At 38.0% G+C, this 25,574-nt stretch overlaps 1 protein-coding gene across 1 annotated transcript; it reads left to right on the forward strand.

Annotated features, from left to right (window-relative positions):
* Positions 1-54: 54 nt before the first annotated feature.
* Positions 55-23,976, forward strand: LOC111195000 (ras-related protein Rab-3C). The gene is made up of 5 exons (XM_022680778.2): positions 55-153; positions 2,263-2,472; positions 14,592-14,710; positions 19,059-19,183; positions 21,089-23,976. The coding sequence occupies exons 1-5, from the start codon at positions 130-132 to the stop codon at positions 21,280-21,282; spliced, it is 672 nt and encodes a 223-aa protein (XP_022536499.1). The 5' UTR covers positions 55-129; the 3' UTR covers positions 21,283-23,976.
* Positions 23,977-25,574: the final 1,598 nt, after the last annotated feature.

Here is a 25,574-nt window from a genome sequence, read left to right on the forward strand (position 1 = left end):
CAGTGACGTAGGCCGCGGCGGGTCACGTGTCCGCGTGGCTGTGGGAGAGGAGGACGGGGGTGCGGGGCTCAGAGCGCGCGGAGGAGCCGGAGCATCACAGGCTGATTAAAGAGACACCTGGATCTCAGCATGAGGCAGGACGGGTCCGTGCAGGTCTGTGTTCTACATATTATACACATTTATCACATTTATCCCGAGATAATCCAGCTTTTATACGGGTTAGAACTGCAGGTATCGATCAACCTCTCCGTTTATTATAGAGGTTATAATAAATAATGAATAATAATAATAAACAGTAATACTGCAGCACAGCGCTCTGTGTCTCTATCACTGTATATTCAGCTTTTATTTAATATAAATGATTTAAAAGGTAAAACAGATAAAGCGGACAGTGTTTAGTGTCCATAGAAAACACCCATCCATGAGTGGGGGGTGGGGAATGTTCCTGTCAGCGCTTTAACCCTTTAAAACCCGCAGCTTCCATCCAATAATAATCACCAGAATATACTATTTCTATTTAATTCTCTACATTTAAAATGTTTATTATTGTTTATTAGTGTTTATTTAGTGTTATAATATGGTGTACAATAAGAAATAAAAAAGAACTTGCTATTGTGACTTTTATTTTCTATATGTGATCCATAAAAAACAAAATCATATAAAATTGTAGAGAATTGTTTTATATTATACTCTGATTTATGTTTTTTATTATACAGAAATCTGTATGTATATTTCTGGTGTGTGTAGTGCACAGATAATCCAGCAGTGAATACAATATATATATATATATATATATATATATATATATATAAAAAATATGCAGCTATCTAATACATATAATGTTCCTATTTATGAAAGTAATTATTTGTTATATATTATTTATATTGTTTTATTTATCCTGATACTAAAAAATAAAAATAAAAATCATATCAGCTCAGTACCAGGTGATGCTGGTAGTTTGGTAGTTTTATGTGTAGATTGGCTTTTATGTGCAGCTGATCTTTGATGGTAAATTGGTTGAAAATCTGCTCATTCTGGTGAAAGATAAGCATAATACAAAGCAGTGTATTTTGTATTTATTTTGTTATTTACTGTATTCACGTATAATTGTTTATAATTGTATTTATTTGCATTTTACGGCACTAAATATGCTGCACTTTTACAACACGTTCTTAAAATAATTGCCTATCTCAGTTTTTTCAGGTTTTTAAGAAACATAAAAATATATGACACAGAAAAGTCAATTTTACCAAAAGAAATATTAAGAATTTGATTATTTTAAGAAGGTGACTATATGTTAATGAATATACAGTAATGTATAATCACTATACAATTCAATTATATGATTTAGCAAACAGTAGCTTACATTTATACACATACAAGTTTAAAAATATATAAATACGCTTATGGCTCAGCTTCTTATTAATTCTGTCCTGAGATGATAACAATATCAATAAATATATATCTTAAGGACAAGGGGAAGAAATATAATGGGCATGCGTTTGCTTTATATGTGAAATAAATCTTTGGTATATTGTATTTCAAAATTGGTTACTTGTAACCTATATACTGTATTACTCTAATTTTTTTTAGTATTCTTAGAGCCATTTTATTTTGGTAATTTTATATTCTCTGGTTTTATAGATTTTTTATGTAGTGTTATGTAGTGTTATATATTCACTGCACTGCTGTAGCATTGCAAATACCTTGTCTTGTCTTGTTATGTCTTGTCTTTTTTTCTGGTCTTGTTTTGTCTTGTCTTCTCTCGCTTTGCCTTTTCGTGTTTTGTCTTACCTTGTCTTGTCTTCTTAGTTTTGTCTTGCCTAGTTTTGTCTTGTCGTGTCTTGTCTTGTTTTGTCTCGTCTCATCTTGTCTCGTCTCATCTCGTCTCGCCTAGTCTCGTCTCATCTCATCTTGTCCTGTCGTTTCTTATCTTCTCATCTTAAAAATTATTTATTTTGTCATTTTCCTACATTTTAAATTGTAAATAAATGCATTGTACATATATTTTAGTTAAATATATATCTGCATATGACTGAGACCAGCCTGAACCTGCAGCTCTCTGTCTCTCTCTGATCTGATCTGATCTGATCTGATCTGGGGTCTGATGGAGATGGATGGGCAGTGCAGTGTATTCACCAGCAGCTATGAATTGAAGCACATTAATATTAGATGTAAATGAAATGGTGTGCGTGCAGGAGCCGTTTGAAATGCTAAACCGGGTCCTGAAAGCTGCTCTGTATTGTCTCGGCTCCGGTGCAGATGGCTGCGGCGCAGAAGGAGAGCTCGGACCAGAACTTTGATTACATGTTCAAACTGCTGATCATCGGGAACAGCAGCGTGGGGAAAACCTCCTTCCTCTTCCGATACGCTGACGACTCCTTCACCTCCGCCTTCGTCAGCACGGTGGGCATCGATTTCAAAGTCAAGACCGTGTACAAGAACGACAAGAGGATCAAGCTGCAGATATGGGTGAGTGGGCTGGACCTTCTTCACTGTGCTCAGGGGTTTTCTGAAGATGGAATTTAAAATTTTGAGTTTTAGCCTTTATATTACTATTTTTCTCTCAATTTGTCTGGCCAATTGTCCGACCCAGCTGCTACTCAGCTGTATATCCCCCATTACTGGTGATACACGCCTCCTCAGACACATGTGAAGTCAGACTCTGCCTCTTATTGAACATTACAAAGTAGCATCACAGTGCTAACGCTCGGAGGAAAGTGCAGCGACTCGGTTCTGATACATCAGCTCACAGACGCAGCCTTGTGCTGATCCACATCACCCTAGGAGAGATGAGGGGAAAGAGAGAGCGCCGTCTACTCTACTGTACCCTCCCAGAGACAAACAGCAAGACCAGCCAATTGTTCTCTTTCTGGGCTCAGGCAGCTGATGGCAAGCTGCATAACAGGGATTCGAACCAGCAATCTCCCGATCATAGTGGCAGCGCTTTAGAATGCTTTTACAAATGAGCTAAATGCTTCACTAACCATACCAGAGAGAATTTATTAGAGAGTCTTTATTGAGTGTCTATAGAGCCTCTAACTCAGAACACTGCTAACTGCTCTATATAACTCTCTATATAGGGGTGGGACAAAATACCGATATATTGCGATATACAGTATCATATTGTAAGAATTTCGATATGTGCGGTTAAATATGTAGATTTTTTTTTTAAGTCATAAAAGCTCTAAACTCTGTGAGACTCACCCTCAATCAGAGTTACTAAAGTCACTGCTTTATTACTCCACGTATATAGGTGGCGCTACAATTAAATTAATATGAAAGTTAATAAACCAGTGGTGAAGAATATCGGTTGTTAAATTGTGTGAAACTGACACCAATAAATCTATAACTCCTGGTATTTGATTCTTTAGTAGTATTTTATCCTCTTCATTAACACAGATGGGGTGAAGTATCATATCATCGTTATTGTGGGTAACATATTGTGAAAATAGTGAGATATCTTGAGATGCCCTGTGATTTCAACTCGATTATGTCTTGTGAGACAGTGAAGGATAACCTTTTTTTGTTTTGTCATATCGCCATATTGCCCATCAAAATAACCTGAAAAAAAGACAGTCTCTATACGATAGGCAATGTTTCATATGCTCCAATGTTCACAAGATTGTCTCTGCTGTTAAGCATGGTGGCGGGTGATTTTTCACCCTTAATACAACACACACATGTTTAATGTTTTGTCATATCGGCAAGAGTATCGTTATCACGAAAATACTGTGAAATATTGTGATATTATTTTTGGGCCAAATCGCCCATACCTACCTGACATTATTATCAGTTAATAAATGACATATTTTTAAAGAATTCTTTAGATTAAAGCTTTAATGCTGTTAAAAGACCTCACGTACAGTTTTGTTCTTCTGGAAATTCAGATGAACTCCAGGCGTCGGACAGCGGGTCGTGATTTATGATCTGCCGACTCTGATTTGAAACGCTGGGCTCGGAGTCGGAGCTGAAACTGTGGGGCTGCTGCTGCACCAGTCGCACTAATACATATGGAAAGTAGCCCGGAGCGAGAGCAGCGCACAGCAGAGCATCGATTCCGGGAAGTGACTCGCCTCTAATATTATTTACAGAGATATAAAACTGACTGACTCACTCAGATTCAGAGAAACGTTTTAATAGAGTGAGAGTTAATAACATTAATCACCTATTAGAAGTGCAACACTTTATTTTTATTAATATTACAGTATGAGCTGTGATAATGTGATCATGAAGAACAACAAACCAGAGTGAGCGCTTCACAGTGCAGACTGTGATCATGTGACATAGCAAAACTGGAGGTAGAGCGAGGCAGAGCTCGATACAGTGTCTTCAAGGCAAGCTTTTGAGACTAGGACAGCAATAGCAGTATGTGGACGAGCATTGTCCTGTTGAAATGTATGTTTGCACTTATCACACCACTGTCTGTTACCAATCTTAACGTGTAAACTATTAATTAACCATCAATTCTGTGATTTTGAGATTTATTGCAGTATTGCAAAATATAATATATTCACAAAACTATGATATACTGATAAAACATGAAATTTAAAGCCCAGTGCTGAATAAAATAAGAAAAATAGTCCATATATGTCGTTAGGATTGAGAGTCAGTACGTGTGTATTGGAACAGTTGTACATATACAGCTCCGGAAAAAAATAAGAGAGCACTTAAAAATTGAAAATATCTGGAATATAATCAAGAGGAAGATGGATGATCACAAGCCATCAAACCACCAAACTGAACTGCATGGATTTTTGCACCAGGAGTAAAGCAGCATAAAGTTATCCAAAAGCAGTGTGTAAGACTGGTGGAGGAGGAGAACATGATGCCAAGATGCATGAAAAAAACTGTGATTGAAAACCACCAGGATTATTCCACCAAATATTGATTATTTCTGAAGTATTTATGAGCCCCTATAAGTCTTATCTTCCATCATTGGGCGCAAATGCAGCTCAGCGTCCAATCAGAGCGCAGCAGCTGCTGGGTGTCTTTGTTCCTGTGAGCTGGGCACGCGCCAGGGTTGATTCATGCCCTGCGTTCGGGGGCGCTGGGCCTCTGCGTTGCGTGGTACACGTTCGCTACGCGTGGGTTCACCCCTGGCCGTGGAAAAATGAGCATCAGTCACTTTTAATGGGCACCTTTCACACGACGTCTGTCTGAGTCTGAGTCTGGATTTTATATAACTGCAGCCCCCGAGTGTCTAATTGGCGACTACTACTATTACTGACTATATTAGTATCCAGCAACCTGAGCACTGATTATTTAGATGATTAATTGAGTAATCAATGTGTCTTTAACACGTGTGTTGTATTAAGGGTCAAAAAACACCCACCCGCATGTTTAACAGCATAGAACATTCATTCTTTCTTCGGACTGATATTTGATGCTCTTTTTTTTGCTCCTCTACTTCACCTACAGTCTGAATGTGTATTTTTCCACATTGATCTACCGATTAGGGACATGCTTTACACATGCATTTCTGGACAAGCTAATAGAGTGCTATCCTGTCTTGATGCGTCACCTAGAAGAGTTACTACACATCTCACGATGCGTTTCCCATGTTTTCGATGATATCATTAAATATTGCTCAGTATATCACAATACAATTCTCTGTTCTTAGTTACTGAAGAGGATAAAATACTCCTAAATAATCCAATACCAGAAATAATGGATTTATTGGTGTTTCAGTTTTGCACAATTTAACCACTGATATTCTTCACCACAGGTTTATTAACCCTATTCATTTTTAGATTATAGCGCCACCATGTGTAATGAGTAATAAAGCAGTAACTATAGTAAGTCAGATTGGGGGACGAGTTTTTGTGAGTGCTTTATAGCGCTTATGTTTCTATAAATATATATGCATAATTGATGCCACGTTTTAATATCAAACTAAATAATAGTGAGACAATATGATACAATATATTGCAGTATTGATATATTGTCCCACCACTTGTTCATATCCTCTCAACTTTTTCTAAGTAAGTCTAATTGGGGGGAGAATCTTATGGATTTTAAGGAGTTTTAAGGAGTGACCATGTTTCAATAAAAATATCCATAATTGGCACCATGTATCGATTTGATATTATATCATATATTGATATATTGTAAATGCAGTATCGATATATTTTCCCACCCCTATTTCTGACTGCTGATGCCAGCTCCTGCCCTGATCCCACTTTTCCACATTACATTAATGTTAATTTCCAGTGCAGCTGGGTTAAGTGTATTCTGGTTTGTCCTCTGTGTTTAATGGTTTAATGGGGGGGTGATTTTGTACAGATCAGGGCAGGTTGGCTATTTATCAGCGTCTTACATCCTCACCATTCTCAGACCTCGTCCCCGTCCCCGTCCCCTGTCCCCATCCCTGTCCCCATCCCTGTCCCTGCCCCCAAAACTCGGCATTCAGCAGCCCGGCGCTCTGTGGCCCCGACTCTCGGCCGCGACCGAAGGCATGACTATTCATCTTCAGCTATTTTTACCCGCCTCGCTCAACCGCACGGCCTTCTGGGAGAAGCGGCGCATTGGAGCGAGGGGGGGGGGGGGGGGGGGTGGGGGGGGAGGGGAAACAGCTGAGTGTACGTTTTTATTCCTTCATCTTTTCATTCAGCAAGATTTCAATCTGCTCTTCCGCTTTTTTCTCTGTTTTTCTCTTTTATAATTTGCCCGTTGGTAAAACCAGCCGCTTGATTGGCACCGCTGCCCGTCTACAGATTCAGATCTTTTCACAGAAGTGAGTGCTGGCACTGACTCGGTGCTTCAGACTTGTCCAGAAAGCGGTGCCAGCCTCTGAGTGCCAATGTGTTTATAGCTGTTGTGCCCGCGTTTATGAATTTATATAGTTGTTTTTGTATTTTAGTTTTATTTTGAAGAGACAGGAAATCACTGCTGTTCACAGTTCAGCATATGGAGCCCTATCTTACACCTTACACAGGGTGCATCGCCATGCTCCTTGCTATCTTACACTCTCCAACAGTCTGTTGTATCTGTGTCGTGCACCAAAATCAGAGCTCACCTGGCTCTTAAATGGAATGATGAGCAACACTCTGATTGGTTTATTTCACATTACGTCCAAAATTGACCACACCCATGATTATTTAAGAGAATCAGTACATGACTTTTTCGCGTTTTGAGCCTTGCAAGGTGTATTTTACCCATCGTTATGACAGCAAAGACACACTAACGCCCTAAATCAAGCAGCATGGTGCACGGTTAACGACACAGATTCACTACAGCTGACCAGACTTTTTAAAATAGATTATGTCTAATTTTTTAAATATCTCATTTGCGTTAAGTTGAAAATATCTCTACTTTTGCTATTCTAATCATGAATGTACCTCAGCAGTGCTATTCTAAATATAAATGTACCTTGACTCTGCTGTTCTAATAATACATTTGCCACGGCAGTGCTTTTCAAAATATAAATATTGCTCATCTGTACTATTATAATCATCAATTTACCATAGCTGCGCTATTTAAGTCACATATTTACCTCCACAGTGCTTTTCTAAACATAAATTTATCACAGCAATGCTATTCTAATAATACATTTACATCAGCTGTGCTAAAATACATCAAGAATTAACCTCAGTAGTGCTTTTCACACCATTAATTAAGCTCAGTATTGCTATTCTACTCATAAATTAAGCTCAACAATGCTGCTCTAGTCACACATTTATTTCCACTGTATAGTTTCAGTCATGAATTTCAGTGGGGAAATATTGCATAAGCATAAATATTGCAGCTGTTTAACAGTATAGCAGTATTGTGTCTGAATCTCTCAGGTCTGCCTGGCACACCTTGGCGAGGGCACGGCGGGCAGGGAGGTCTCAGCCTGTCGGAATGATGAGCACTTTCATTGTCAGACAGGAATTTATCAGCCCTGTGAAAGGATAAAGGGTCAGCCCGCACACGGAGAAGATCAATAAAGCCGCCGGGGGAAGGGGGCGGGGCTGAATGAATCTCAGAGATGGAGTGGGAGCTGATTGGCCGATCAGGCTAAAGGCTGTGCATTAACTAACGCAGCTTTCACTTTAATTAGCACGTGGCCATGTGGAAATAAAGAAAATGAATAATAGCCCCGCCCCCTTTTACTGCTGAAATCACGAGAACTCGAGAACCATCTGCCTTTAGGACACTGGGGGATCTATTTTAGTGATCTATAGACGAAGCGTCAACTCTGCACCGTGCAGCTTGATTTTTGAGGGCAGCGTGTCAGTGTGTCTTTGCTATCGCAACGACGGGAAAAGTACACCATGCAAAAGGCATGTACTAATTCTCTTAATTTATCGTTAATGTTATTTTATTTAGTATTCTGTTTATTATTGATGTAAAGTTGGGTTTCTGCTGCTGTGTGTTCATGTGTGTGTAATAAGCGCTTGTGTTGCCAAGATAGCGATGAACGTCTGACTGTTGACGTCTGTCTAGGTTTTATTCAGTCAGTGGAGCTCCTGTGTTTTCTGTTACCAAGATAAACAAGCAAAACCCCAGAAATGTACCTGAACACACCTCATTTCCAGAACACCACGCCCATCAGTGTAGATATATTCAGAAGCTCTGATGCTATTTAAATGAAGCAGATTAGCTGCTAATGCTAATGCTGCTGCACCCAGCCTTAGTGGAAAATCTGTAAATAAAAGAAGCGCTTTACTCACACAAATAAACAGTTTTCAGGAGAGAAATCTGTGTAGATTAACATCCAGCACTCGTTTGACTTGTAGAAAGTGTTTTTATTTTAAGATGTACAGTTTTGCTTACTTAGCTTAGGTTTACTTAAGCTTTTATTTTACTTTAACTACCCACAACCCCACACCCCCAACAGCAGTGCAACATGCTGTATTAGAAGGAAAACATGGCTACACCCCTGTTCCTTACTAGTGTCGCATAAAATGCACCTGATAAAATAGAAAATAGACCAGAAAATTGCTGTTTACTGATGGTGTGCTTGATAATGCAGTGTGCTATAGTGCGAAAAGTACGCTAAATAAAACAAGCACTACAATTTCCCCTCACAGTCTATTGTATAGTAATTAATTACAGCGCGGCAGTTCTAACAAGAGATCTCAGCCGTGCCCATTTACCCAGAACTGTGCCATCCTGAATCATCACTGACTCACAGCCTCATTTATTTATTCATATGCAGCTCATTATAAAGTCATTGAAGCGTTTTCACTGTAGCGTCTCTGCATCTTTCATCCAGTATATTTTCCTGGAGATCACACTAAGCAGAATAAACTGCAGAGAGGAATATATGATGAAGATTAATTAATTAATAAATAACACTTTTTTATAGCTGAGTTATAAATAGTTCGGCTTGCGGTGTAAAACACGTATATCCTGTATAACAGATGTTAACAGTGAGGCAGAGAAGCGGCTAATTTTAGCTGCCTTATGTTTTATAGAGAAATCAAAGGAATGGTGTACGATGATAAATTTAGTGCCAGTGAAAACTCTTATTAAGCTTATTATTATTATTATTATTATTATTATTATTATTATTATTATTATTATTAGGCTGCAAACTGTCAATCTTTCACCTGTTAGTGATGTGATACCTTTTTTACGCACCAGCTGGTATTAATCATTGCTTCAATGCTATGCATTGAAACAACATTAATTATTATTTTTAAATGTTCTGCATTGTAGATTGATACTAACGTCGACCAAACTATGAATAAAACATATGGAATTATTGAGTAAGCAAAAAATATGTATTTTTTTGTAATCAATTTTTATTGAACGTTTTGTGGATAAAAGATGTAACAATATAGTGCATTACAAAACAGACAACGTTCTTATCCCCTTTAAAATCCCATCCACACCCAAAATATTAAATAAACCAGAATATGGTTTATATTTAAAATTCTTTAAAGCAGCTCCTCTTGTTTAGATGATCAGTTTTGAACATCTCTGCTGGATTTTCTCAGTCAGTTTTATGAGGTAGAGTCACCTGGAATTCAGGCTTTCAGTTAACAGCTGTGCTGAACTCATCAAGAGTTAATTACTTGAATTTCTTGTCTCTTAATAAAGTGTTTGAGAGCATCAGTTAAAGTAAAGTAGTGAAGAGGTAGAGTTACAGGTATACAGTGAATAGTGAATATTTGAGAAAAGTCACAAGGACCGTAAAAAAACGTTGGTAAAAAAATAATGGAACTGGCACTCATCAGGACCTCCCCAGTTTCACAGGATAATTTCCCATTTTGGTTTGTTTAACACAGTTTTTAAGTTACTACATGAATCATTATGTGCTCCTTTAAAGTCTGGATCACTTCACTAAACATTTACTATGTAGGAAAAACATTATTTTTTGGTAAAATTCAGATTTTTTAACAGTGTACACTCGTCTGGTTGTTTAATAAATGCCACCCCGGTTCTGTGTGGATAAGACTGGTGACCTCTGACCTCGAGGAACCCGTCTGCTCCTCTCGCTCAGTCTGTTCTCCTCAGTTTTCTGATAAAAGCTGTATTTTATGGCAGTGATGGTATCGCCCGCAGAGCTTTATACCGCCTTCCCGGAGGAACTGTTTACCAGGCTGCCCGGGTACCTGCGGAGAACAGGGTTTGGGGGGAGGGGAGGCGGCTGTTACGAGGTTTTATCAGCAGCTCTGTTTGCAGTAATTAGAGCCGTCCACTCCAGCCTGTGTGCAAACAGCGGCCTTTAACACAGCCGTAAAACAAATCGAGGGGTAAAGAGGCCGGACTGAACACTGCTAATGGACCCACTGCTTTATTGTTAGTAAAAAAATGATTAAATGCATAAAATGTCGACAAAATATACATTTAAAGTAAATGAGTAAATATAAAAAAACATTTGTGATTTGAATTAATGATTTTGTTTATTAAAGGGAAAAAAAGCTAGCTTTATGTTAACTTTAAGCTCAAGCGTAGTTGGGTTCTGCAGCAGGACAATGACCCAAAGCACACCAGCAATTCAACCTCAGAATAGCTCAAAGAAAACCCCTAAAAAACTAAATGAAGGTTTTGGAGTGGCCCAGTCAAAGTCTAATGATGATGATGATGATAAAAAAAAAATGCTCTTTTATATTTACGCAGATTATATTTATCTAATATTAAAATGTGTGTGTGTTGTTAATCTAAAAATTCAAATATGATAAAAAAGCAAAAACTAAGCAAATCTGTAAAATTACTTTAACCTTTCACAAAACATTAGTTAATTGTCATTTAAATGCAGTACGATTAATTTGATAGCACCTTCTGTCATTTTGATGTGATTCAGAGGTGTGTATTTTTGTTTTTTCTATAAACTACAGACAAAAATTCTCCGTAATTCTTATTAAAAATATTCTCATTTAGAGCATTTATGTCTGAAACAAAAAAAAAAAAAAATGCAGAGCTTTCAGACCTCAGTTAACGCAAAGAAAACAAGTTCATATTCATAAAGTTAAAAGAGTTCAGAAATCAATATTTGGTGGAATAACCCTGGTTTTAAGCACAGTTTTTATGCATCTTGGCATCATGTTCTCCTCCTCCACCAGTCTTACACACTGCTTTTGGATAACTTTATGCTGCTTTACTCCTGGTGCAAAAATTCAAGCAGTTCAGTTTGGTGGTTTGATGGTTTGTGATCATCCATCTTCCTCTTGATTATATTCCAGAGCTGTGTGTGTGTGTGTGTGTGTGTGTGTGTGTGTGTGTGTGTGTGTGTGTGTGTGTGGTCTGTGCTGGCAGTGTGAGATAAGCAGGCTGTGCTCCGCAGGTTGAGGGTTTAGGGTTGGGAGGGAAATTGTTATTTGTTATGGTCCGCTGCACACTAGAGGGCAGTGTTAGGAGTCTGCAGCCGCAGGAAAGCTGATTTTAAGCTCTTTTGAGTGGCAGACTGTCAGCTGAGGAAATTATTAATTATTTTATATGATTATATTGTAATGTTTTTTCTGTACAAAGCAATATTACACTTTCAACAAATCAGATTCTTCAAACGGTTCTTTGGGTGAAGCCATAAAAAAACACACAGTGAGGAAAGCTTTTGAGTTAACCCTAAAAAGACATGCCTTACACATGCTTTTCTGGACAAGCTGAGGGATACGGAAGCAACATTTAAAATGAGAGAAGCTTTGCGTTAGTTCTAAAGATACATGCTCTACACATGCTTTTTTGGACAAGCTAAAAGAGATAAAGAAGCGGCACTTAAAGTAAGAAAAGCTTTAAGTTAGCCCTAAAGAACACACTTTACACATGCTTTTCTGGACAAGCTGAGAGAAGCAGAAATGAAACTGGCAGTGAGGAAAGCTTTGAGCCAGCATTAAAGGACACACTTAATACTGTACATGCTTTTATGGACAAGCTGAGAGATACAGAAGCGACACTGATGGTGAGGAAAGCTTTAAGCAGGGTTGCCAGGTCCAACAAAAATATCCAACCTAAAGTCAGTCAAAAACACATCTTTCAGAAGCACGTTTGAAGCAAACGGCAAAACACTATGAGTGTACAACTAGTATTTTGTTTATAAGGATTTTTTTTTTGCATTGATATTTGGAATAGCTGTCTGAATATAGCCAAATTAAATCTGATTATAAAATATTGGATTTGATATGTTCATACAGTCCTGAAAAAAATCAGATGCTTCAATGCTTGGATTATTCATTGGATTAGACATTATCTTGATTGTTCTGGAATAGATCTCTCTTCTTATTCTGACTGTGTGAGGCGAGTAAAACACAGCGATTCTGCAGTAAAATTCAGAGCAGCTCTTTAAGAGGATTTTCATCAGAGCAGGAGGCAGTTTTCTTCAAATCCAGTGAGTCAGTGAGATATGAGGGCCTGACAGCAGGAGTCCTGTTAGCTTTAGCTCCTGTCAGCACTGAGGCAGAGAATCCAGCCTTTACAGGAATATGATCCTCAAAAATGCTAATGTAGAAAACACTGAATTAAAGACACAGCCTTAATAATACAGGTACTGTGTTGTTGTTGCATTACCTTTTGTTCTATAGATTTATTTTCACCATGTGGCACAAAGATTTTAACATTGAGTTTTACAGAGCAGCATCACTTATCACTCTTGATATCAGTTTACTCAGTTTACTACCTCTTTACAATATACTGTACAGCTGTAGAGGACTAGGATAGTAGCGTTAGCTGGTCTAACTTAGCCTTAGCATCTGTTTGTTTGAGTAGCACTAATGAGGTAAATTTAACTTTAAAATAGCATTGCTGATGTAGCTAGCAAGCTAAAGGTGTGACTACTAGAACAGCACTGCTGAGGTAAAGGTGTTTTTCAAAAGTACGAACATTCAGGCTGTGTAATTTATTCAGTGATAAAACTAAACAGCATGGTGTGATCCAGTTGCAGAGTCTTATTTGCATAATGCTAATTGGCCTTTAGCTTTATGGTCACATTACTGTGAATATATCAGACTGTTGAATTCTGATTTTATATTATTATAAATAAAACCAGATTTTCTCCCTTTATTTACCCATCAACCCTACCCAAATTCATTAATACCACAAAATGATGTATAAGTTTTTATTTTATATTATTAGAACTGGTTCCTCTTGTTTTTTCTGCAGTTCTTCCGCAGTTTTTTTCATTACCTGATGCTGTGTGTTTGGGTAATGCTGTATTAATGTGTGTGTATACGGCTCTGTACCCATACGATCTGTTGCTATGCCCATGGATCTCCATGGTAACCCTGAGGGGACTTCTGGTTTTCTCAATATCTTCCAGTTCAGTTCACTTTGGAGAACGATCAATAAGAGCTTTTTTAACATCTCTGCTGGATTTTGTCAGTCGAATTTATGAGGTAGAGTCACCTGGAATTCAGGCTTTCAGTTAACAGCTGTGCTGAACTCATCAAGAGTTAATTACTTAAATTTCTTGCCTCTTAATGTGCCTTAATGGAGTTCTAATCCATATTATGAGAAGCAACAACTACTCATCTAAGTAAAGAAAAAATACTTACTTAAGTATCCTGTGCAGTTACCGCAAAGATCAACAAAAACCTTACTATGATGAAACTGGCACTCATCAGGACAGGCCTAAAAAATAACATTGCTGTTCCCGTAAATGAGCTGCTGGAGCTCCTTCACAGCGTCAACCAGCAGCTCAGTTTCCTCTGCTTTAAGAGAAGAGTTTGTTGAACACGTCCAGGTAGCTGCACCGTTAAAATAGCAATCCACCAAAGTCAGAGCTCACCTGATCTACTCTTAAAGAGAATGATGGGGAAGTCACTTGCTAATTAGTTTATTACCACACCCATGATTAGTTAAGAGAATTAGTACATGCATTTAGCATGTTTCGAGATGCGCAAGGTGTCCTTTTCCCGTCGTTATGATAGCAAAGACACACTGACACACTGCCCTAAAACAAGCTGCACTAAAATAGGGCCCTGTAAATGATAGTGAACACTGTAAAGTGTATCCTTTAGTGGAGTGTTAAACTGTGCATTACACTTCCCAACTGTAGGGGGTGCCGAAGAGCAAGACCAATACTAATACTCACACAATGCTGCTTTCAGGTGTATTTAGCCATGCATAAATTATAACACTTATAAATAAATCAAATCCATGCTGAACTGACCTGAAACGTTTTGTATTTGTGTGTCTTGTGTGTGTGTGTATGTGTGTGTGTGCAGGATACAGCAGGTCAAGAGCGTTACAGGACCATCACGACCGCCTACTACCGCGGCGCCATGGGGTTCATCCTCATGTACGACATCACCAACGAGGAGTCGTTTGGAGCCGTACAGGACTGGTGAGTGGGCGTGATCTCAGAACAGCTCATAGAACAGCTTAAAGAACAGCGTAGGAGACGATGGTGCAAATCCCCCACTCACCACGTCTCCCACCAGCGTCCACTCTGTCGCACTGGCGTCCACCCTCAGGCCTGCAGTGTTTGAACAGGGGGGGGGGATATTTTTCTGTAACAGAATGTGTGTGTGTGTGTTGGTGTGTGTGAGGTGTGTGTGTGCGTGTTGGTGTCCTTGTCGGGAGAAAAGCTCTATGTTTTATGGAGGTAAGTGAGTCATCCTCCGCTGAGAGCAAACCTCTCTTTTAATACAAATGTCAGCAGTGACACAGAGGAACCCGGCGAGGAGCATCAGAACGAGACACACTGTGGCTCCGTTACAGCCCAGAAAAACACATTTCTATCATAAGTAATGTAGATTATGAGCATTAGCGTTAATCTGTGGAGGATGTTTTAATAAATGAAATTAATGATGATGAGAATTAGTGGTCTCAATCAGTTAAATAATTTAATCCGATTGATCGAAACAATATTTTGTAATTAACTGCAATTAAGCGCACGTGTTCTTCTTAATGCGCTATTTATGTAAGAAGTGTAAAATGCAGTTATATTTATATTAGTGGTGTCAATTAAAATACTAGTATAAACTTGTATGTTTTAGGGGAGATAAAGCCAAAATGAGGCACTGGAATAAAGAATGCATGATTTCTGAATCAGAACTGAATAGGAAGTGCTGCACAGATGTAAACGGAGTGTCGCGGCTACGAGCAGTGAAGGCTGCACATTCTGTGCATTTAGCATGTAAACAGCATGAAGCAGCAGAGACAGCGTTTTTTTCATAGCAGTAAATTACAGTATAAATCACACATGCATTTCTGGACAAGCTGGGAGATTGATCATATATTAACGAAACTCGCTAAGACTAGCCCTGATTAACTCTGTCATGCTACAACATGCTAACATGGACTGCTACCGGTTGCAAAGGACGTAAAGGACATGCTTTACACATGCATTTCTGAGATACAGTGGTACAGAACTAGGGCTGTGGATCAGCAAGAAAGAGGAGTTACAAAGAAGAGTCAGTAAATTGCGTAGTATATGAAAATATTAATCTCTATTATATATTTTTAATAACTAATAAAAGAAAGCTTGCTAAGACTAGCGATGATTAACTCCATCATGCTACAACATGCTAACATGAACTGCTACCAGCTGCAACAGTGGAGCAGACTGACCACAGCTTTTTACAGCTGTTTACAACTGTTCTTCTTGGTAGTGAGGAGTGTGACAGAAATTTCCGAGAGGAATTAAAGTTGGACTTGGTATTTTCACTCCCTCTACAGTCAGTAAGTGTTATTTATAGTAAAATTCATCAAACAAAAGGAAAAACAGAAAGCAAACACGAGAAGGATAATGCAAAACCAAATAAACAAGACTAAGAAAACTCAAATACAAAGAAAAGACTAAGAAAACAAGACTAAGATTAACTAGATTTGAAAAACACAGGGATTGTGGGAACACCTGGGGAAGATAACGAGGGGGCGGGGTTACAAACGGCCACAGGTGAGAATAATAATGACAAGCTGGGGCTAACGATCAGGGCCATGTGCTTATAGAGCACATGGGGTAGAAAACAAGACAGGCAGAAAAGTTATTTTTATTTTAAATCATGATATAATATATTTTCACTACATCGCTCATCTCTAATACTATAATAATGTTATTATTACCATCTTGCCCTATTCTAAATGGGCTCTGGCGGAGTTTATGCGCTCCTTTTTAAGTCAGGATGCTTTTTAGGCGTTTTTGCTGACGGATATGACATTTAACAAAGTTGAAGGGAGAAAGACAGGAGGTAAACGGTTTGAAGGGCAGCTGCATGGTTAATATTTAATGGAATTGATTTAAATGTCCCTAAGGATCGGGAACTGCGAAGCCGGCAGCAAGAAAGTGGTGCGCGCTCCCCGTCGGAGCGGGTCAGTCCCGGTCAGAACCCTCATTCTGAACCGAGCTGGACGAGACTCTATTGATCCACCCTGTGGGGTATTTAGCTGAGCTGGAGGTGCAGCAGTTGATTTAATTAGGCAGCACAGAGGCTAATGAGCCAATCACAATACTCGGAGGAAGTGGACGGAGACGGAGAACGAGGCAGAATGGCTGACGCTGATTCAGACGCCGGGGCAAGGTGACCTCGCTCTGTTCCTGAAGAAACTAACTACAGTAGCGAAATAAAACAAAGATCTGTTCTCTCTGTCTTTTTTAAAGCAGAATTACCTGAAAAATATAATATCAGCTTCAGAATTCGATTATTTCTCCATTTACTGTAAAATAGAGAGATTAAAGTCTCTATCGATGCTACTCTGGACTCTCAGCTTGTCCAGAAATGCACGTGTGCAAAGCACAATTTGTATGGATTGGTCAATAACTGTCATTAATGCACAATGTTACAGATATCATCGATATAGGTACAGACAAAGCTTTCATTCCTTGTTTTTGTGTTTGCGTTTTGTCCATATTTGTGCACATAGGCTGAGTAAATGCTGAGTAAAGATTGAGTAAAAGTTGCGTAAAGGTTGGGTTAACAGCTGTGTAAAATCTGAGTAAGGGATTAGTAAAGGATGAGTAAAAGTTGAGTAAAGGTTGAGTAAATAAGGGTAAAGGCTGTGTAAAGGCTGGTTAAAGGCTGAGTAAATGTTGAATAAAGGCTAAGTAAAGGCTGGGTGATGGCTGAGTAAATGTTGAGTAAAGGTTGAGTAAAAGCTGGGTAAAGGCTGAATAAAGGCTGGTTAAAGGTTGAGTAAAAGCAGGGTAAAAGCCGGGTGACGGGTGGGTAAAGGTTGAGTAAAGCAGGGTAAAGGCTGAGTAAAGGTTGAGTAAAGGCTGAATAAAGGCTGGTTAAAGGTTGAGTAGAGGTTGAGTAAAGCAGTGTAAAGGCTGAGTAAAAGCTGGGTATAGGCTGAATAAAGGCTCGTTAAAGGTTGAGTAGAGGTTGAGTAAAAGCAGGGTAAAGGCCGGGTGATGGCTGGGTAAAATCTGAGTAAAGGATTAGTAAAGGATGAGTAAAGGCTGGATAAAGGTTGAGTAAAGGTTGAGTAGAGGCTGAGTAAAAGCTGGGTAAATGTTGAGTAAGTGTTGAGTAAAGGCTGGGTAAAGGCTGAGTAAAGGCTGGTTAAAGGCTGGCGTTTACTGTGTGTTGGCAGTAAAGGGGTCGGACTCACCAGCTGGCTGCTCTGTGCCCGCTCTGCTGTTGCTATGGCACCGATTATTGGAGCGAACAGCCTTTTTAAAGACAGAGGCGAGGAGCTGCGGGCACAGCGCTCTGTCTGAGCCAGAGTACCAAACCCATTAACTCAATAACCTTCCTTAAAAGGAGACATTTACCCTTATTTTACATGAGTTAGAATAGCATTATGGGCTCTACAAAAACATGTTCATGAAGTTCTTTACACACAAAATAACTCTCACATAAAGATAAAAAGATCTCACCTGCTTTTCTATTCTTACCAGGTTCAGTTCCTTTCAGAATGAACGATTTAAGGGCTCTGTCACTTTTATGCAAATAACACCATGTTCACGCTGAGCATTTACCACACATTAATATTACCTTGTGTTAGGAGCTAGTTTATGCTTAACTGCTTAACTTACATCTTACTCATCTGCTAATTTAATTTGGACAGTAGGTACAGATCCCTCCCTCAGAAGAAGTCTGCTGGCTAATTCTCTTGTAGGTGGGGATCTGGTGGGGGTTGATGGGTGAGGGGTTGTACAGGGGAATTAAGCCACCAGTATTGAGCTGTGGAACAGGGGAACTACTATGTTCTCTGGAATATTATTCACTAATTATGATGAAAAGTATAAGTGATAAAATAATAATAATAATAATAATAATAATATTATAATTTTATTACACTCATTTTATTTTCATTTTTATATTTTTAAGGTCAACAAAAAACATTGTATTGTACAGTATTGTATGGTCAAGTGTAGAAGAGATTTTTGATACATCATGTTTTTTAATATTCTATAGTGCAAATTTAACACCTAACTTTTCTCCTAGCTCCCAGCAGACATACTACATATAGTGTGGCCCTGCGGTTACAGTTAAAAAAAAATCCTAATTTTAGAGGAAACAGTGCAGAATGACTTATAATGAGTAATAATTAATAATATTTACAGAACAATGCCAATTTTTTGGTTCTATTCTCTTTCTATTTGGTTGAAACACCTTTTTCAGCTGATGCTTTGGGTTGCCCGATATTCTGAGCGTGTTTGTGTATAGTAAAGGACGTGTGCTGTAATGTAGAGCAGAGCTGAGTGGAGTTTTACAGACAGACGCTGTTGTTTTTCTATCCAGGTCGACCCAGATAAAGACGTACTCCTGGGATAACGCTCAGGTCATCCTGGCCGGGAATAAGTGTGATATGGAGGAGGAGAGGGTGGTGTCTGTGGACAGCGGCCGGCTGCTGGCCGAACAGCTGGGTGAGTCTGTTCCCATCTCTACAGATGTGCCCTTTTCTCCAGGGCACCAATCAGCTGCCTCCATCTGACTCGGGGAGCTAGTCATCAGCCAATCAGCTGTGACTATCTGACCTGGGCTTTTGGTTGAAAGCTAAATACAGAAAAAGGCTTTTTTTGCAGGTTTTGGTTTGTTTTGCCACTTTTTCACTATTCAATAAATAAAATTATAAAAATATTGTTTTAAAACTACAATTTCTGAAATAAACATTTTAATATTTAGCACTGAGAAGCACTGAAAAGCACTATTCCAGCAGACATACTGTACTAACAAACAAAGCACAGCACAGCTATTGTAATCATGCATTTACCTCAGCAGTGCTATAATAATCATGCATTTACCTCAGCAGTGCTATTCTAATCATGCATTTGCCTCAGCGGTGCTATTCGAATCATGAATTCACCTTAGTAGTGCTATTTGAATCATGAATTCACCTTAGTAGTGCTATTCTAGTCAAGCATTTACCTCAGCAGTGCTTTTCTAATAATCAGTTTACCTCAACAGTGCTATTCGAATCATAAATTTACCTTGGCAGTGCTAATCTATTCATACATGTACTTCAGCAGTGCTATTCTAATCATGCATTTACCTCAGCAGTGCTATTCTAATCATGAATTTACCTCAGCAGTGCTATTCTAATCATGCATATAAAATAAAATCTGAGTTTAAGAATGTTTCTTTTTATTATAAAACATCTGAAGACAGTGTGGGCTAGTGGGCAAGGTTTAAACTCCAATCTAAATTATTTATTAATGATCAGTGCTGTGTTTGTTTTTAAGAAAACAGTATTGCAAATCATAATATAGCAGTACTCCCTATATATACTCTATATATTAATATTTCTATCTTACACCACTAGTGCGCTATAGAACATTACATTCAGGTTTTAACTATAAGCAGATTTTAATGTGAATAAATTAGAGCATATGGAGAGCGATGGTTTTGCTCACAGCTCAGGCGATAATTAAACACGTCTAATTAGATCTCACCATCCTCTCTAAACCACACTCCTCAGAGCCCAGGTTATTATACTGCAGAGTGAGAAACCAAAATTCACTCACACCTTCTGATGGAAAAGATACGTACATATACATACTGAGACTGAAATACAGCTCAGATTATAAATACTGGCGAGAATCACCCTGTTTAACATATAAAGCTCTGAAATAAAATAAGAGAGCACTTAAAATTATGAGTTTTTTTTTATTTTACCAAATTGAAAACCTCTGGAATATAATCAAGAGGAAGATGGATGATCACAAATCATCAAACCACCAAACTGAACTGCTTGAATTTTTGCACCAGGAGTAAAGCAGCATAAAGTTATCCAAAAGCAGTGTGTAAGACTGGTGGAGGAGAACATGATGCCAAGATGCATAAAAAAACTGTGATTAAAAACCAACCAGGATTATTCCACCAAATATTGATTATTTCTGAACTCTTAAAACTTTATGAATATGAACTTGTTTTCTTTGCATTATTTGATGCATGAAAGCTCTGCATCTTTTTTGTTATTTCAGTCATTTCTCATTTTCTGTAAATAAATGCTCTAAATGAGAATATTTATATTTGTAATGTGGGAGAAATGTTGTCTGTAGTTTATAGAATAAAACAACAATGTTCATTTTACTCAAACATATAAACCTATAAATAGCAAAATCATCTTAATTTGAATGTACGTTTAATGCTCTTAAGTATACCTCCGGTTCACAAGGGCAGCCCGGGGTGTGGAAATGGGACTGCCTGATCATATTATGAGTTGCAACAGAAAATATAATCCTTAATGCTCCTTTAATTTTAATAGTGTGAATTTTTGTTCTCCATCCCTGAAGCTGAATTGATCTGTTTATCTGTGTTTTTTTTTTCAGGCTTCGAGTTCTTCGAGACGAGCGCGAAGGACAACGTTAACGTTAAGCAGACGTTCGAGCGTCTGGTAGATATCATCTGCGACAAGATGTCCGAGAGTTTAGAGACTGACCCCACCGTTACCACGGGAACCCAGGGCAACGCCAGACTAACGGATAACCCCCCGCCGTCACAACAACCCAACTGCGCCTGTTAGTGTCCTGCCTAGCGCACCGTAGCCCAGCGCGCACTAGTGTGTGTGTGTGTATGTGTGTATATGTATGTGTGTGTGTGTGTGTGTGTGTGTGGAACATTATCTCCTTCACATTGAGGCATTTAACCTTTAAACCTTGTGGACGACGACAGGTGGAACAAGCCACTTCTCATTGGTCACAGAGAGCATTATATATGCAGTATATGAGTCACGTGATCCTCTTAAGCTCCACCCCCTCCAGTACAAAACATAACCGCTATAGTATAGTATAGTTACAGGTGTGTTTCAGGTGTGAATTGCCAAAAAATGTTCTGTAAGCTCTGTATATATTAAAATATTAAAATTAAAGATAAAAAAGTAAATCTCTAGATGCCATATTAGCGTATTAGGTTTATTTTATTACATTATTACAATTTTATTATTTTTAGATTAGTACACATCAGTAGTACCCGGCTTCTGGCACCTCTGTTCTACGTCCAGATCCGTATCGGGTTTTCTGACGTGCAGTGCCTGTCTGGTTAACATTTTTTAAATCATTTTTGCTTTCTTTTTTACGCTCGTTTTTTAATTTTTCTCTCTGTAAGGTGGAACAAAGTTCCACATGCTTTTTAGACTTTTTTATGTTATTGCTTTCCTTAGCTTACAAATATTAATTCATATTATATATATATATACACACCGCCCAACCCTATTCATACATATATTTTTCTGCCTTCAACAAGCTAAACTAGAGCTAAACTCTAGCGGGAACATTGGGAACACATTTCAAATCACTCACATATATCTAGTAATATATACAGTATCAATAAATATAAATCTGTATATACCTCAGTTGTTTGGATTTAGAAATGTTGTGAAGTGAATTAGACAAACAGAAACACAAATATTATACAGTATATTTAAAATGTGTTTCTATTATCATAGTAATTTTCACGTAAAATCTTTAAAAAAATATGGGAATTATCTAAAATGTATAATTTAATTTTTTTTTAATTTAATCTGTTCATTTATAGTTTTAGTGTAAAACTTTAGTGCTCTAGTGAGTCTGAAGAGCATCTTAAATCTTAAATCTTAAAGATCAGATTGAGGACAGTCATGCTCGTGTCCACAGTGTCCCCTGTCCATTATCTCTCTCTCTCTGCTCATCACTGTGGATTCTTTTATTTATCTCTGCCGGGGAAAAAGCTACTTTAGCTGTAAAAATAGTGAAAGCGCCTCGCAGCGTCTCTCTCTCTCTCAGATCCTGGGTCTGGTGATCTGGATGTGTGAGTGAGGCTCTCGTGAGTCAGTTTGTTGATTTTTCACCATGAAAAATCAGATATTCGTTCATTTATTTAATATATTTTGCATAAAAAATACCAGGTGTGTGTTTGTTTATGCTTGTTATTGCTGTAAACCCATCTGAGACTAAAAACCCACAGATTTCTGTTTCCTGTCAGTCAAAGTGTTTCTGTAATTATTAATTACCCGACATGCTGTTTTGCTGAGTTGGACACAGTAAACAGAACTTCAGGAGAAAATCAGGAGATTGCTGCTTTGAATCCCGGTCATGCAGCTTGCCATCAGCTGCCAAAGCCCCGAGAGAGCATAATTGACCTTGCTCTCTCTGGGTGGGTACAGTAGATGGCGCTCTCTCTTTCCCCTCATCACTCCTAGGGTGTGTGTGCTTGTCCAACTCAGCAACAGTAGTTTCTAACAGTAATTTATTTGCTTTTATTTGCATTTGTGGGCGGAGCCTGAATCAATCGGTCAATTATTTCTCCCTTATATATTTATAAATATATTGAATAATTCTAATAGCTAAATGATAAACTAGTAGCCCTTATCTGAAGCGTGTGTTGAGTGTGTGTGTGTGTGTTTAATCACATGTTCATGGTGTTGTGAGTGTATCGTGTGAATAAAGAGCTCTAAACCGGTAGGTAGTGGAGTCGACATAAGCAAAAATAAATAAAGCAGTTATATAATATATATATATATATATTGTGTCAGAACCGAGTAGGCCAGTCCGTGTAATGCCAAATGGAGCCGGCGCATCCGAGCGATGTGCGAGCCGCTGCACAGCGCAGCGTTTAGCATTTAGCATTACACCTGCATGAAATCGTGAGACATCTATATTTAGAGAGCTGTATCTATATAGTGGTTTTATTTCTGCTCCCGCGCTTCGCCGGGGGGCAATGGGCCAATAAGTGCAATATTTTGAAACCCTGTCTCTTGTATATACTGTAGATGTACTATAATACGGATGTGTGAACTGAGTGTGTGTGTGTGTGTGTGTGAATATAAATGCTTGAATGCGTAAAATGTGCTAATTGAATGAGATATTGATGTGTGTGTGTGCGTGTGTGAGAGAGATATTAGTGTGTGTGTGTGTGTGTGTGTGTATTAGTAAAGGTCATGAACTGTGTGTTGTAAATGGGCAAAATGCTGTTTTTGCACATTCAGCTCTGATTATGTTTAGCCCCGCCCCCTTTAGCCCCTCCTCCTCCTGTTATATTGATACGTTAATGATGTATTGATTATTTGTGCAAAAAAAGAAAAAAGAAATAAGAAATAAGACTAAAGTACTGTGTGGAGAGTATGAGTATGAATAAGTGTGTGTATGTGAGGCAGTGTGTGTGAGTGTATGAGTGACTGTGTGTGTGTGTGTGTGTGTGTATTTAAATGAGATTAAAACTAGCTTCATGCCTGTAAATACAACCTGTGTGTTTCAGCGTCTGAATTATTTATTTATTTATTTATTTATTTTAATTATTCATCTTAAAATGACTATTCTGGTCTGAGTCACTCTAATGAAATATGATTATTAGGCCTGTCACAATAACCAATCAATAAATTGACCTTTATTTTTACTCAGGAATACACTTAGGGTGTAGTGCAGCCAAGCGTTTACATTTCAAAGGGTCTAAAAAACAAAATAAGAATAAAATGAAAAAAAAAAAACATTTAAAATAAATATATTTAATATTGATTAATAAAATATATATAAACATAATTTGAAAAATCTCTCATTAATAATCTTTATTATGATACTTTATTGACCCTAAAGAAAATTTGGGCACACAACCCAGCATCAAAATCACAATATTAAAGAATAGTTAAATATAAAAAGTGTATAAAATTGTATAAAAGTGTAACAGTGCAGTAGATGGTGCTAACTGGGGAATTATGTGGATGAAGGTGTGTAAACAGTGCATTTATCTCCCCCTGCTGGCTGTTAGGTATGTATATATTTTATATTTCCAGTATGACTTGGCATATTATTTATATTTTAGTGGCTGAATTTGCTGCCAGGCTTCTCTGGGGCTCTTAATAAAACTATGATAAGATTCTTCTACCTGAACCCTGAGAACCACAACATGATATCATTATATATCATATCTGCTCCCCTTTCCCCCATACTGAATAAGAGTTTTGGATAATAATAAATCACTCTAATAAAATGTAACCCTACTGTAAACACATGCATATATAAACAAACCTCACCTGCTTATTTTTTCGATGTCATGATAACTGTGGCCACCAGATGGCAGCATTGCATTGAGATTCCTATCATTATAAATACACACACACACTCAAACAATATCAGCTATGAATTATTAATGGAAATAAATATTTATTATTTTAAAAACTACGGACAAAACTTTATAATCCCTAGTTACCATGTTATCTAGGGGAGCACTACTTCAGAATTCAGATTTGAGTTCTGGTAAAATTATTCCCCCCATAGTTTTAAATCACGAATTATAATATAATGTAATGTGTATTTTTAACATGTGTGTGTGTGCCACATATTTACATTTATGCCATTTAGCTGACACGAAAACTCATAATAAAGACTGGGTTAATGTAGTTCTGAACAGACTGAAGCAGATAAAGAAATAAACCAATAATAAATGTATGTCTTTGTGTTTATGGTGCAGTTCATCCAGCCACCACCAGGTGTCAGTGTTCCTCAGCAGGCAGCCTCACTTTTCTTTCATTCCTCACGTGCTGTAACTCACCTGAGTGACACCTGGAAGCTGTGGCATTAATAAACCACTAGACCCTAAACCATATTTGTTATATTAATAGCCGGAATATGTTTTTTTTAAGTAATAAAATACACCAGTCCTACTTAAATAATAATTTTCATAAACATTTCCTAACCTTTAAAAATGCTTTTTTTTGGTAATTTCCGCCCATGCAGCTTCTCTCAGGTTTAATCTATAGGTGATGATGATGTTTCCGTGTACTTTGGTACGCAGACACTCACAATATGCAAATCAGTCAATAAATAATCACGCCCCCCTGTTGAT

Source organism: Astyanax mexicanus, chromosome 20 (assembly GCF_023375975.1).
Source record: "Astyanax mexicanus isolate ESR-SI-001 chromosome 20, AstMex3_surface, whole genome shotgun sequence".
Classification (NCBI taxonomy): domain Eukaryota; kingdom Metazoa; phylum Chordata; class Actinopteri; order Characiformes; family Acestrorhamphidae; genus Astyanax; species Astyanax mexicanus.